Source organism: Solanum stenotomum, chromosome 8 (genome assembly GCF_019186545.1).
Source record: "Solanum stenotomum isolate F172 chromosome 8, ASM1918654v1, whole genome shotgun sequence".
Classification (NCBI taxonomy): domain Eukaryota; kingdom Viridiplantae; phylum Streptophyta; class Magnoliopsida; order Solanales; family Solanaceae; genus Solanum; species Solanum stenotomum.
The window spans coordinates 4,808,288-4,824,332 of record NC_064289.1 but is presented as its reverse complement, the minus strand read 5'-3'; the positions used below and the strand labels follow the sequence as shown (position 1 = coordinate 4,824,332).

General features: G+C 34.1%; 1 protein-coding gene across 1 annotated transcript; it reads right to left on the bottom strand.

Moving 5' to 3' along the window:
* Positions 1–1,446: 1,446 nt before the first annotated feature.
* LOC125872357 (ubiquitin carboxyl-terminal hydrolase 8) lies at positions 1,447–14,056 on the bottom strand. Its single transcript, XM_049553072.1, has 13 exons — positions 13,776–14,056; positions 12,493–12,738; positions 11,768–11,909; positions 10,136–10,195; positions 9,965–10,060; positions 8,641–8,976; positions 8,061–8,201; positions 7,765–7,935; positions 6,058–6,315; positions 5,713–5,861; positions 3,321–3,869; positions 2,401–2,674; positions 1,447–1,800 (listed from the first exon to the last, which is right to left on the bottom strand). The coding sequence occupies exons 1-13, from the start codon at positions 13,862–13,864 to the stop codon at positions 1,684–1,686; spliced, it is 2,628 nt and encodes an 875-aa protein (XP_049409029.1). The 5' UTR covers positions 13,865–14,056; the 3' UTR covers positions 1,447–1,683.
* Between the last annotated feature and the right edge of the window lie 1,989 nt (positions 14,057–16,045).

Here is a 16,045-nt window from a genome sequence, read left to right as displayed (position 1 = left end):
TGGTATTTTGGAATTTAATGAGGGGGGTGGGGGCTATAGTACTCAGTCTGATCAGTGTGTAAAAAGATAGGTAGGTTTCTGAGGTATACTTGCTTTGATATTCATTTAGAAATTCTCCTGTCAAGACACTATCCCTAAATTAAAGGAGTAGGAATGGATCGGTACGAAGCATAATAGATAATAATTTCGAAATAAAATGTAATATTATTTTATTTCAACATGATAATTGGGGTTCACCACAAAGGTGGCCAACAATCCGTCTGATGCATTGCACTAAAAAATGTGTCTTTTTAGTGCCGGACTCAGTACTTAAGCATTAGGTGATCAAGGGATTCCTTTTGATTCCACTCTAGCTTGGATTGGAATTTATATATATGCAATTTCATTTTCGTTCTAGCACTACATACATTTTTTTAATTCACCTTTAAATGGGAGTGAAATTAATAAACTTAAGTAGGTAATAATCCATGGAATATAATCTAGAGAAAACATCATCAATCGATCAGAGACTTAATAATTCCACTTCAATTATTTACCATATATATACTATCCCTAAAAGATGAACTTTAGAATAAAAATGGAGTTGGGTTTGATTATAATTTTTGGAAAAAATATTTGGGGGCGTTGCATTAACATAAATGCACGTATACCAACCATATGACAAGTGTACATGTTATGTATTCAATAGAGGTTTCTTAATAAGGCCATGAAAATTTAGAAAACTAGATGGTTAAAGTCGAAAAAAAGGAGATTTTCAAGCTTGTTGTATGCATTTGAAGTAGCTACTCATCTATGATACTACTATCACCTCATACCCTGAAAAAATGAGGGTGTGTGGGGTGGGACCCACATGCATGCTACCCTATATAAAGAAGGGTGGTCCAGTCCAAAATATTTAAAGGACAGTCAAGAAAACTAAGGATGTAGTACTTATTGGGGTTTCCTATTATAGTATAGGCCCACCAGATATTGAAAATAAATTTAGGTTTAATGAGAGATTCAACAAGATCCACCAATCTAGCTGATGTTCAATCTCTTTCACATTGGTATACAACAATATACACATACATATATATATATATATATATATATATAAATTGGTATATATACATGTAATGGTACTCCCTCCCTTGTTAGAGCTCAAACCCGATATCTCTTATGACTAAAATGATCATATACAAACAAGCCCGTTTTGGGGTTTCACTCGCAGACTCAGCCTCAGTTTGCTGAGAAACTCTAGTGATGTGCCTATATTAAAGGTGAAAATGGAAGCTAGAATCAAAGTATAATGCACAATGAAAATTATAACCAAAATTGCAAAATGTAATTTCCTATCTAATGACATAATTCAATTAACTTCATGTCATAAAAGACCTTACCTTTCTTTGCTTCCTCCCCTGTGCATAAACAATCTGTTCCAAACTACTTTTTCATCTGTTGTGATAATTAAGGAAAAGTATCTTCCATTTAAAACGGCTATGGAAATATAAACTTAAATTTCTTTTTCTCTTTGCTACACTGCTACATAACCATTGTTACCACTTCACTAGATTCTTTTTGACCCAAAACTACAACTAAACTGGATGATGCCAAAGGTCAAAGAATGTTGAAACCAAACCCATTCCTGTAAGGCTTTGCGAAAAGACAAATCAAGCCTTGATGTTTAGTAAATATAATCTAACGTTAGGTTTCTTCAACTCGTCTATAAAACAGGACATACGCTGCTGAGGTTTTGATCTTGTCCTTGCTGATGGGAGACACATGGCTGTCATCGAAGTCATACCACCGATCAGCACCTTGCTACATTATTAAGAAAAAAACACAGGTTAGAATATTTGAATTAAATTGGCAAAACTGGAAAGGTTCTTTCTTGCATATTCTTCATGATGCAGATGATAACAAGTTAACAACAGAATGAAGATGCATGACTAAAGTTTAAAGTTCAATATACAATGGAGACACATGCAAATACATAAACTGAACACACCTACGAAACATGATATTTCTAAATTTGCCCTAGGAGAGAGGTACACTGACCCTGACCCCCCACCCACCCCTCTCCCCAAGCGCTAGTTTTTTTTTTTTTTTTGGATAAGCTGAAGTTTATTTTAATATGTTGCGAGTTAAAGTTTTATTAAGAAATTGTACAAAGATAATGCTGCAGCAAATACAAAAGAAAGGACTTGTTTTACATTACATATTCAGGGAGTCTAACAAGTCCAGCATATCATGCAAATCCAAAACTAACTTCCCTTCATCCAGAAGTACAAATTTTTGCATACATCTATACTGATCATTAGTATTCCAATTTTATCAGGTTTAAAAATTCCTATTTTACATTAGAACAGAATCACAAAAAAGCAAAAGAAGCAAGGTATTCAAAGTAGCAGCACTACTTACATGAACAAACGCAGTATAGTGACCCCCTCCCATGCTTCCATAATGGTTGCTAATTGCATAAAGCATATACCGATAGGAAGATTTTCCATCCTTGTAGGCCATATATGAGGATAAATCGAGATCATGAGTGGGGAAGTCAACGTATGTCTCCAACTTGTTCTTTATAAACCGGCTGTATGAGAACCTCTTCAGGTGGATGACCAGAATTTCCGGCAGTCTCCAAAGATCCAACTTCTTAGTGGCTTGGCGATGCTCCTTACACCCAGGGCAGAACCTAATGTTGGATACGAAACAGAAAACGTTAGGCAGATCATATTCATACTTCCAAAGTGAATGACACAAAAAAATGATTAGATGATAAAATTGAATATTAGAATTTTTGCATGAAAGAAGTCTTTTCACCCGATGAATATGACTGTCATTGCCAGAAGTGGCCCTGGTAAATAACTGAATGTCATTATCTAAAAACTGTATATAGTTGATTTCAATATACAAGAAACAAAGAGCTACACTTGAAGCACAATGTGCAGAAAGTCAATAGAGGTGTTAAGTGACAGCATCAGCCGATGTCGTCATTTCTTTAACATAACTGAACTAGAGGTTTCAAGGATACTGCTCATGCCATGTTACAAAGTCAAGGTCCAATTTGGTTGAGGCTAATAAGAACAGTTATGCACCATAAGCAATCAAGGTGAGGTGAAGAGTATTGACCTAATTGAAATAAAATTTTGTATCATAGGGAGAATACAGTTATGTAAGTACAAATGTTGAGGATTTATGATTGTTAGCACAAACCAAAAATGAAGCAAAAAGAGAACCATTTCAAGAAATCTCTGAACATTCATATGTTATAATTTATCAATATAAAACTTGTGTACAGATGGCGTAAAATCACAGAAGTGAAGGAGCTGCATACTTACCACATATCTTCTGGCCCTAGAGGCTCTTCCTTCAGAAATGCCTCAAGACATTTATACAGTGAGACAGAATCTTGAGGTCTTTTGCCAAAAAAACCAGATTTGAAAACTTCTGGCAGTGAGCTGAAAAGGCTTGTATTGTATTTTTCAACCATTTTAGGTGACCAATTTACAAGTACATTTAACCGTCCAGGGATATCTGTGGACTGTAATGGCTCATTCATTACAATCTCAGCGCCTTTAGCGATTGCCTTATCATCTGACAGATAAAAATGAAATTCCATATCTAAATGTTTGGCAGCATTTTCCTCAGCAATGCTCACTGGAAACCCATTTACTCTTTTGTCATCAGGTTCCGTTTCTGTACATACTTCAGTAAAACTTCTATCAAAATTATGCTCATCCGTCTGGGCTCTATTTTGGACTAAGAATGGTACAAGTAACTGCAGATAAAGACTACAGACATCATATCCTTTAAGAACTCTACCATGTGCGGCAAGTGGAATACCAAATGCCTTCCAATTTGATGTCAGCTTCCCGTATATATAATGCCTGCACATGCAGTCTTTATTAGATTGCTAGAATGGGAAAAGGAAGCAAGGAAAAGATTTTTTTTTCAAAGGAAATATCAGCCATCTTATTTAATGAGGCGTGGAATGCTACAAGATCTTTCCAGCTTAACAGATCAAAAGTTAAAATAGCAAAAAAAAGAAGCAGGAAATTCCACAGTATGAACAACTCTAGTAGTTAAGATGCATTAAAAAAGCAATAGTTTCCTTTTTGCATCTTCATGATTGTACACATAATCTAGAAGGATAACACACCTCATTTCAACTACATGTTGCTCCAAGAAACCATGTACAGCAATGATTTGTAAAGCATTAAGGTGAGCGAGTTGAGACTCAGAATGTTCAATACTACTAGATATCCACCTCACTTTTACTTTATACAGGATGCAAGTATATGGGAACTTTTTTTTATGGGGTAGAGAGAATGTTCAATACCAAATGTTTTTTTTTTTCCATGTCAATAAAGTATATGGCAACTATCAAAAACATTCTCTCTACCCCATGAAGGAAGGGTTAAGGTCTGCGTACACCCCACCCTCCCAAGACCCCACTTGTGGGACCACACTGTGTGTGTTACTGTACAAGTATATATGGCAATACAACCTACTCTTTCAACCATCTTGAGTTCAAGTTACCATGATCAATCACCCACTCTCCATAGTAAACTAATAGATTGAGAACTTTTTTGGAAAAGGCACTTCATAAATATCCTAATCTTACACCCCAGGCCTTAGTTCAAGTGGTAAAGATTGAGAGACTTGTGGCTTATGTCACAAGTTTGAACCCTGTTCTATACGAACTAAGCTTGGTATTTAAGTGAGAATGGTAGGAAGAGGGGACCATTACCCCCAAGTTCAAGGGTTGTGGTTGGTCCCAAGGGTGGCCCTAGAAGGAGTTCTTCATCACCAAAAAAAGAAATATCTTAATTTCATGAGTTGGCTAAAAGTAAAAGGATATTTGAATAACAATATTGTAGTTCTTGGCCATAGGAACACCAATATTGAGACTAACTGAAACAGTTGAAATTGTTTGTATGATATTATAGAAAATTTGAATATTGAATCAAAAGAAGCTATTTTACCTACACTCCTTAGTGAAGCTTATAAGCACAAGTGTAGTGATCCCAATAAGATAGATCATACTAACACTTTCAATGCTTTCCGAAGTTATGATAAAGTTGTTTGTTAGACTGTTCAGTGAATCTTTTTTTATTTCAATTCTTGATAAGTAGATAGAGTAGTCAAAATTTGAGCAAAGATGAATTCCTAGCAGCTGAGAGGGGCAACCACCAGAAACAAAATAACCTTCATTATGATCTTTAGATAGTGGCATAGTGCTTTCTACTTCTATTTTTTTCTCACAGAAGACAGTCTAAAGTGAATGCTCCTTTCTAACAAAAGACTAGTTATAATCTCATTAACTTAAAACTGAACATTTAGAAATACAATGAATCATACATCACTTGCTCTAAAATTAAGGTAAATTTGATATTTTGGTAAGTAATTCTTTAACCTCATAGTTTCCATATTTGCCCTTCTTCAAAGGGTTGGTTGTGAGAATAATGTTGACACATAAATCTTTATACTACATTACTAGTAACAACATATATCTTCTGCAGAAAACATTTTGTCAATTCTTTTAAGCAATTGAAATCATAAAGTACACCCACAACCAAACCCTGCCACCAAGGTCGGAGAGCCTTTTTTTCCAACTTATGAAACATAGATGTGCATGTATGACATGTCCGTAAAATGACTATTAAATGTTTGATGAACTTCAAAGGAAAAAAGATAAATGCATAAATTATGAGTAAAGTCAGGACATACTCATCAATCTGTTGATGTGTAAACATAACCAAGGGGGCTCCTTCAGTACCCTTGTGCAACCGATAAGCAACAAGTCGGTCACCATCTCTTATTAAAGACAATGAATCGGCTGGCTCCTCAAGATAACGTATAATGCGGTTGTTGTATATCTGTGACCAGTAAATGGTGTAAGAGCTAGAAATAGAATTTTATTTTGGAAATACGGGGGAAAAAAGGAAACTACTTGACTATCAGACAAACCATATATAAGAGCTGGAAATAAGTTTTATTTAGAAAACAGGAACCAAGCAACAACTCGAAATACATAGAGACCATTTCTCTTCTTACTGGAAACTGTGCACTAACCTCAGCCACCAAAAGGGTCTCATCAGACTCCAAAGAGCAAGCAGTGCTCAAAGCACGAATTAGATCTTCAAGCTTTCCATCCTTGGGAACAGTGATTGTAAATGTAGATATCTGAAGATCACAGCCACTTTTTATAACTGTGAGAGTCATCGATCTCATAGATGTAGATGGCAGAGGCAGTGACAAATACATGAATGGATCAAACGTGATGGAGACCTTTTTGCAAACAGGACAGACCAATGTGGAGCGATATTGACCCTGCAACAATTGAATAAGCTCCGAGAAATAAGACTACATGAAAATTGTATAAATGCACAGGAAAAAGATTCAGATTAAGTAGACGTCTAAATGCTCCCAAGGGTAATAGGCAAATCATGACCTGCTGGAAAACATCAACTCCAGGCTAGCATGCGAGTACCTCGACTAATGCCACGAGGTACCTACTACCTGCCACCAACACAGGTACCGGGTAACACTATCCAAGAAATCACCTTGTGTTTTTGCCTCTGCCGGGATTTAAACATGATACCTCATGGTTGGCAAGTCGCAACTCACTTTATTGACCACTAGACATCTAGACCACACCCTTGGGTGCTAGAGTCAACTTTATTATACACAAAAAAAAAAAAAAAACCTAAATAATAAGAAGACGACAAGCTGTCCTCAATGTGTTGTAGTTGGAAATTATCTTAGAAGTGCAAAGCTTTATCTCACAGCTGATTGGTCTAAGATGAGTCTAGAGATTATATGCCAACCTAGACCACATAATGAATAAATAGACCAATACCTTCCAAACACATAATGCCTATAGACTGCATAAATGTCAGCTCTCTTCATAAGGTTCAAATTTTCATGGGTTTTCCAGATAAGGTAGGTTCAAATTTTCATGGGTTTCCCGGATAAGGTAGGTTCAAGTTTTCATATAATTGAACTTGTAAAAGAATACTCACAAAGACATTTAAAGGAAAATGCAGAGACCATTTAGAGAGAAGGAAGCAACACATATAAAACTAATTTGTTTTGATATAAACTTGAATCCAAATTCATCTCTTTGTTTTCTCAAAAAAAAAATCATCTTTGTTCAGGATTACATTATAGAAAATTTTCCTTTTAAGAAGATCTGACCCAATTTTTTGCATTAACAAATAGTATAAGAATTCACTAAGCGGTCGTTTGGTTGGGAACAAGTTATCCCAGGATTAGTTGTCCTTGTCCTAGGGTTAGCTATCCCGGGATAACTTATCCCACCATGTATGTGGGATAACTTATCCCATCACTATGATATAAATGGTGGGATAAGTTATCCCAAACAAGATACAAAAACTTTATCCATCACTATTTATTTCTATTCCTCACACCAAACGACCCCTAAAAGTATAATATGTTTGAATCTCAAGATAAATTGTGTCAATTTCTTTTGTAGAAGATAAATAACGCAGAGAATCTAGACAAAATACTTAAGGCATTTGAAGCAAGCTTTAGGAATACTGGTTAAACTTTCCCAAACAGTTGGGATATCATTCAGTATAGTTCCGGATATAGTAAAACATTATACCACTTCACTTTTCTTGCTTTTCAAGTAAATGTTGAAATGAAATCAACGATTTCCAACTTTTGGCAGTGAGAGACAAGATAATTTTGGATGCTAGTGAGATAAAATGTTTCCTACTTCTAGTGAGATATGAGAAACCACAGTCAGCTACTCACTTGGCACACGTCCACTATGATGGAATCATTACGAGCCAGATGATAGTTCCAGTATTCATCAGCGATTTCTTCATCTGGACGATCATCTCCATCCTTAGCTTCAACATAAGGTTTATCCTTGACGCGGTTCAAATCTTCGTGGAGTCCATCCAATAGAAAAGCTAAGACCTCCTGCAGATACATAAGGAGAATTAGATGTCAAAAGATGCCCACAAAATGAGAGGGCATGAAAAGCGAGCATGAATAAATGACTTGAACTTGGAAACTAAATCCAACAGGAAGGACTGAAATTGGACCTGAGAATCATGCTGATTGAAGCCACTGAATTGAGGAGCAAAATGTGAGAGCTTTACTTTGAATGTTCTAGGTGCCACAGGACTAGCTCCAGGAGCCCATAATTTCTTCAGAAGGTCACCAAAACCAGAGGCAATTTCTCCCTGAAACAATTGAAAGAGAGAAACTTAGGCAAAACAATGTGTAAGGAGACAGAATAGAACACAATATTTAGTTGGGGAAAATTGAGGTGGGAAGGAGGAGGAAATGTAAAAGAGGTAAGTTTATTTTCCCGTGTTTGGTAATAACAAAAAGTGGAGAGATTGAACATCCTTCAAGCCAAAATTTCTTAAAATCTACGAAATTGAATGGAATGGAATGGATATGTTTCTTTTTTTTCTACTTTTCTCAAAGATAACCAAACACAGTTGGAGGAAAATAATGAATTCTTCACCTTGGAGTAATTGATTCAATTTCTCTTTTGACTTCTCCAACCAAACATAAAGAGTTAAGGGATGTTAACATTGAATTATTCAGAGAGAACTGAAGAAAACATCTAAGCAACCTGCAATGATCTTGAAATACTCAAAAAACATTGCTTACTTTCATTCCCAATGGGTTGTCATGATTTATCTCTCTCTTGTAGTCCCCGAGAAAGTAATCAACGAGCTTTGGCGTGTGTGCAAGGCACTGGAGAGCACTGTTCATGAAACAGGTGTTCCCTAGATTTTGCAATCCAGTCAAACCCAAGGTACCAGCTTCACATGAACCTCCAGAAAAGGATGAGGAACTGCTCCTAGTAAGATTAGAGGTTATACCACCGCCAGAACCATTCATCAGAAGGGAAGAACCATTAAGGTATGGCACTGACATCTCATCCTTTTTTGCTTTATTTTTAACAGAATCTGATAACCCGTAAACCTGCAACTCCAAGAGCAGCTGCAAAGCAAAAAATTAAGAGGACAAAATAAGAAGTCTGTCCAAATCATTCCTTGCTTATTGACCGTTCGAACCATTAAACACATAATTCTAGAGTCACTAATAAGACTGTAAGATGACCAATAACCAACTAATGACTTGAATGATAATGGATTACTACGAAAGCTTAGGTAATGGGTAACATACAAGGAAAAAAAAGAAAATAAAACAGTAAAAACTTTGGCATCTTTCTCATTTGTTTCACAGGTACACAATCAAAGGAAACACAAAACTAATCAATGATGATGAAACAAACTGGTAATAACTTCCACAAATGGAAGAAACCACTACCAAATATTCCATATTTTTGTAATCATATATCCAGCTAAAAGTAGAATAAACTAATTCACTCATTAGTTTGCCAAACCAACTGGTTGTAAAGCAGATTGTTAAATAAACAGTCTCATTTTGTGTGTTTCTCTTGTCCCACGGTAAAATAGAAGAGCTAAATCTTCTTAAAGGGTACATGATTCAAACTGCAATGAAAGAGCACATCTACTTCTATTGGATGAATAACTCCAGTATAACCCCTAACGGATGTTCAGTGTGGCGGTTAGGCTTCCTTAGACGAAAGAGTACAAAGGAGATTTGCATAAAACTGATTTAATGGGCTAAGCATTGATCCATGCCCAAGAAAAAGCAAACACTAACGTAGAAAACCAAATGATCTCCCAGTATGCTGGAGAAAACTCTTTTCGTCACTTCAATCCTAGATGGAGTTTTAAGTGAGCATATTCATCAACTTAGTCACTGTAACCCGTTCTATGAAGCAAACACTAGTTAAAGAAATAGAAGAATCTGCTAAAAGAACTTAATTAGAAAACAACCAGAAAAAAGTTTAACCAAATTATTTTCTAATGAAAAACAGAAAAGTAATGGCAAATGCTGCAGAAGCATTGGTGGACTTTTAATTGGTAGTCATGATTATGACAGAGTTGGAACTACATACATCTTGCTCTGACTGCTTCTGAGAGTCCTTGATCATATTATTATTTTCATTTGAAAAAAACAATGCCGTCTGCCCAGATAAATCCCAAATCCTTGACTGCAGAGAACCAAAATGTCATTAATCTTCTCAAACAGACCCTTGCAATTGAATAACAAAAATATCAGAACTTACGGGTTCTGTATCCACACTAAAAATTCTGTAGGCTCTTCTAAAGCATTCAACTGTATTGTCCTGAATCAAATGTGAGAAAACAAAATGTTAAAACTAGACTCTAAAGGATATAAAGCAGTACAACTGAACTCCAAAGCATAGGTGAAGATATATTGCAAGATAAAACAAGAAACATCGTCCAAAGAAAAAAATGCAAACGTCTAATATGCAACACTTTACAAAATGTAAACAAGTTATTCCAATTACTTAGTAAAATGAGGTACTTTTGGAAAAAACATTTTTATGAACACAAGCTGAGGCAATAAAAGGACAAGTTGACACTAACATGTTAAGAGAAAAAAAAAAAACTCAAATTAGCATCAACATTTGGGTGAATGATAAATACGAAGTAGCATGGAAAGATCACGGATACACAAATTCTTTTGGTCTAGCTTCACATGTGACCCTTTTCTCTAATTATTTCCTATTAGTTAATAAAATATGAAATTCTCTAGCTATTTTACATCGTCACACTTCGATGTAGTTTCAATACACAATCTCAGCTGTATCAACTAGCCTAGTTTATTCAAACCAAGGTTTCCTCTTAGCCTTTAGTGATCAAGAAAGAGAATTTGCTAATATAGATAAAGGTGGAATATCAAGGCATCCTTGAGTTATGGTATATAGTTCGTCCAAGCTATTTAGGTGGTATAAATGATTCTACTAATACTTAAGATGTGAGATTACTTGTTAGTTTTAAATTAAGAGGATAAACCTGTAACTGAGTCTACTATGTTATCTTGAAACTGATTGATTACAAACTACATAGTTTCTTCTGCTACAGAAGTGGGAAAGGGTGGGGGTGTTTGTATCAGTGTACCAATTTCATGTCATAGCTACAGACATACAAAAGGATATATTAGCACATATTGCTGAATGTTGCACCGTTTACATTGTTAGTTCCTGTCTATCTAATTTAACTCTAGAGCAATTTACTTAGCTAGAAAGACAACACAATGATGGAAAAGTGTCCTTATATCATTCTCACAAAGACTCACTCTCTAGAACTCTCGTTGTCGTCATAATTTCCCGATGAGCAATTTTGGAATTGGGAATTACAAGCATCAAATGCTTCAAGTGAACTATATAAATAGCAATAGGATTGATATCATTGTTTTACGAATGCATGCAAAACCGAAAATTACCATGCAAAATTTATAGTCCACTATATCAGGAAATAGATACCTATCAAACTAATGTACTTGTCATCTATTTGCAAAACTCAACACAACAAATTGTATGCATTGATTAACACTTAACTATAAAACAGAAGTGGAAGAACTTTAGCAGCTATTGCCCTTCCTAGTATTTCATGTGAGGATGATAATACATGGATTCATGCATAACACTTGTTCTTAAAGTTGATATATTGAGCATTGCCATCTTAGTTCCTTCAGAAAATTTCAACAATCAACATTCAACAGTAACAACAAAAGTGATGAAAAAGAAAGCCAGCTTCTCAAGGAGAGGGGGGAGGGGAAGGCAAGGGCCATACCGAAAGATCATATGATTATGCACTCTATTATTAGTGTGATAGTATAAATCTCATTGGAATGATAGATGGAATTAGAAATTGAACAAGTTATTTTTAACCTTTTTGCTTATTCTGACTCCTAAGGAACTGGATTCCCGCGAAACAGAAAGCCTCAGCTGTAAAGGATAGACATCCGCAATATCCTCATCTGTAGCTGAAAAGCTTTTTCCATTCTTAGCAGCAACTTTAGAGTTACTGTGCCTGAAATATGAGGGAGCAATTCCAGTCAAACTAATCAGAACTCTAAAATGAAGAGATCAACTTTTACATAGTTCAAAATGCATGAAATTATTAACGTGCTAAATATCCAGTTACTGGGATCCAAAGACAGATTCCGTTTCTTAAATGTGAAGAAACACCAAAAAGGAAAGTGAAATAATCAGTTATAAGTTACCCTCACCCCAAATAGAAAAAGAGAGAAAGAAACAAAGGAAATAAAGAAGCATTTTAAAGTTAAAAGAACAAATGGTGGTGTTTCAGAAAGAAATTATAAAATGCTTTATACATTGAGCTTCCATATACACTAACAAGGCATTTAACAAAAAATATATTTACAAATCGGAATTGTCATCCAACAAGAAACCACAACTTTAGTCTCGAAAGGCTTGAGGCCTCTTTGATGTGAAATGAAAAAGACAGTGGTCTCAAAAGCAGAAGAAACCAACAAACTAACTGCAAGTGGTTCTCAGAATGTTCAACAAACTTTAGTGTAAATCTTAATAAGAAGATGTTTCATCATACACATTTCAAGCAATACAAAGAGAACAGAGTTCTAAATACTAACCATTTGAGTGCCTGCAGCCACATGTCGCCGGGGACTAACGCATAGTCCCGGCCTGATACCCCAACTTCACCATTCTCCTGACTCTGTGATAAGGATTCCTCCTCTCTCCTCAAGTTAAATGCGATGTCTGGGCTAAATATGTTGTTAATGAGTTTCATTGCTCCATAAGATGGAGCTGGTGCTACTGCATACAAGGTAGCCGACTTCCCATCTGATGGTGCTGAATCCTGTGCCTCCTTCCACCACCTATAATGACAAACACACTTTCTCAGGTAGTGCTGTAAATGTATATGTGCCTGTGGAGCTTGTTATATATGTGTGTGTAACACTTTGATCCATTCCATGGAAACACACGGAGACTAAAAAATCTTACCTAGAAAAGATACTGCAAACAATAACTTCTGGAAACTACTGTCTCCAGGCTATTTAACCCCACCCTGCCTACTAAAACATTCTCTTTCTTCTTAACAACCAGTCGCAAGCATCAATTTTCTTCTTTTCTTTCACGCTTTCCTCTACCCCTACTAACCACAGAGCTCGCCACTGATAAGAGCTTTTTATAATAAAGAGAAACCGCATTTCAACAGACAACATACGGTATGATAAACCTATATCTTATGTAGAAGGAACAATTTGTCAACTTCTTTTGAGGTTTACACTATTAAACAGATAACCAACACTTTCAGATCTCATTAGCACTTCCCCATACTACTTCTCAATTATTAACTACATAAAAAAATATAACAAAACCCAAAATCCAAGACTATAACTTTCTTATGCTAAAGTTCACACACACACACACACATACGATTCGATCCAAAGGCTAAGAGGTGAGCAAAAACCAACAACATTGATTAAAAACCAACAGTAATTCAATGTACAAAGCTCATACAATCACCAATCCAAATGAAACTAAAAAAAAAAAAAAAAAACAACACGATTTGATCCAGCAGATAACAAGTGATCAAAAACCTAAAACATCTCAATGTACTAAAACTAATACAGCTACCAATCTAAACAACAAGTAAAAAAAAAAAAAAACTAGCTCTAGTTTCAACTTTCTCGTTATCTCATGGGTGCAGATATATCTCTGATTCAGATTCGGATTCAGCTGAATTGGATCAAACCCACATCATAAAATCAACTCATGAAAGCAAACCCGGAGAATTCAATTCCTGATTATAATCATTAAAAAATTTTCCCAATCCTTTTGTGTTTGCTATATAAACACTTGCATGATGAATGGGTCAAGGAAAAGAGACAAAATGGGGAAGTGGGTTTACCTGTAAGGAACGAAATAAACTCGCTGGTCATCTTTTACAGAGGATTCGGTCTGTTGCTGTTGAGAAGAATCCTCCGATGAGTTATCCATTTGTATAGACGGAATTCTAGAGAGAGAAAGAAGGTAAGAGAGAGAAAGACTCGGAGTTTCAGAAATGGCGGAAGAGATTTGCAGCAGAAAAAATGTACAGCATTTTATAGGAATGAGAGAATGGCGGATTTTGCAGAGAAACAATTGGAGCTTTTTTCTGTGAAGAGGATTCAGGGAAAAGAATATTTATGAAAAAATACAGAAAATAATTTAATGCTTATATATTTAAATTTTTTTACACTTAAATACTTCACTTAATCAAATAATTTTCTACAGATTTGCTTAAATTCATAATTTAACAGAAAAAAAAATAAAAAATAACAAAAGTTATAAAGACAGATTAGATTGATCTTGACTGTACATATTATCTTAATCAGCTAATTCTATAATATGTCTTTTTTATTTATTTCTTTTTTCCTTCTTTCGTTTGTCCCATATTTTTTTATTAATATTTTTATAATGGACAATACAAGAAAAAATAAGTTGAAGTGACTTCTGGGTTGAGCTCGTCGCACCGGGCTTGTCTAGTGCGGGTTACCTCTCTTATGTGGTTTGCGAGCTATTGCATAGGAGCGGAGATTTTACCCTGTGCGCACCCAAAAAGGATAGCGATTGCGGGTTCCCGTATCATAAAAAAAATTAAAAATGATGTTAAATCAAAAAGATTTTTTGTTAGTGAAAGTCTAATATTTCATTTGCTCTAAAATAAGTATGTTTTAACAATAAAAAAAATTCCAAAATAATTCTTGTTTTAAAATTTAAGACAAAAATAGCAAATAATAACTATTTTATTTATCTTTATATTTAAAAACTATTACTTCTTAATAGTGTCATTTCTCAAAGAATATCTAATAATTAAAAATAACTTAATAAATTATATTTTATATTGCGACGGAGGAAATAATATTTTGTTTCTTTTAAACAGCTTTAGAGTACCTTTTGATGTACTTTTTATTTATAATTAACAATTAACAAAAAGTTTATTCAATTTTCATTTGACTTGAAAGGTCAAACACCCTCCAATCAAAAACTAGTCTTTTCAGCCTTAAATAGGTTCTTTTAATAGCATAGACAGAATGTTTTTTTCTGGGCTGTATTTTCAGCTATAATTATAAATACTGCTTTTCAACTAAGAATTTAAGAGAACTTAATCCAGATAATAATTGTTTTTTTTTCTACATTTTAAAATATAGTTGAAATATTTTCAAAAGTAGTTAATCTAGATAATAATTGTTTTTTCTACATTTAATGTATAGTTGAAATATTTTCAAAAGTAATTATATTATTCTATAAAGTCGTGTAAGAAGTAAAATAGATATAAACTCAATATAATTGGTGGTCTAAAATCAAGTCTTAATAAGAGGTTTAAGTTTATTCAATAGAAAATTAATTTTTTTTATTTGAAGTTTGTTGGTTTAGCTTTTTAAGATACAAAAATATTGTTGATCTATATAATTAAATTTTTTTAATATTTAAGTTTTTTTGACAATACAATTAATTCATTTGATATTTTTGTTTGAATATTACTATTCATGGTCAAGAATTCATTAATCTTTATTTTGAAATTGTTTTTTCAAATATATTCTGATCTGTCAAAATAACAATAATGTGACATTTTGTGTTTATAAGAATATAAAATAGAATAATTCTAATATCATACATTTCACGATCTAATTAATGAGCTTGCAACGTAGCTATAGAAGCCTTGAAAAAGAAAAATCATAAAAACCTAGTGTTCTACATATAATTTATTCAAGCAATTTAATTGGAAAGAAACTAATATGTAATAACAAATATTTTTTTTTAATTTATCATAACTAACTCAAGTAAAGTTATTTATTTTAAGAATAAATAAACGATGATTTAGAATATAGTACTATAATTGATGTATATTTTTAAAATTAAAATCTTAGAAGGCAAATAATACAAAATACGACTGTAATACTACTCTGGGCTTATTTGGTATATAAGGATAGATAAAGATATCTCATGAAATGAATTATCCTACCTTTTATATGTGATGGCTCATTTCATCATTTTAGTACGTCTCATGAGATTTTTATTATTTTTTTCACCAATTAAACAAGAAATAAAATAATTTGACATTTTGTTTTGAGATTGTTATCCCATATTCTTGTATCAAACAAGCTCAAAGGATTATTTTGAGGACAAAGGAAGGGG

Excerpts from the sequence above, each read along its gene's own strand:
- LOC125872357 (XM_049553072.1), bottom strand. The coding sequence starts at position 13,864 with ATGGATAACTCATCGGAGGATTCTTCTCAACAGCAACAGACCGAATCC. Across the intron at positions 10,061-10,135 it reads TTAGTGTGGATACAGAACCC|TCAAGGATTTGGGATTTATC; the intron begins GTAAGTTCTGAT and ends GGTTCTCTGCAG. Across the intron at positions 8,202-8,640 it reads ACAACCCATTGGGAATGAAA|GGAGAAATTGCCTCTGGTTT; the intron begins GTAAGCAATGTT and ends CAATTGTTTCAG.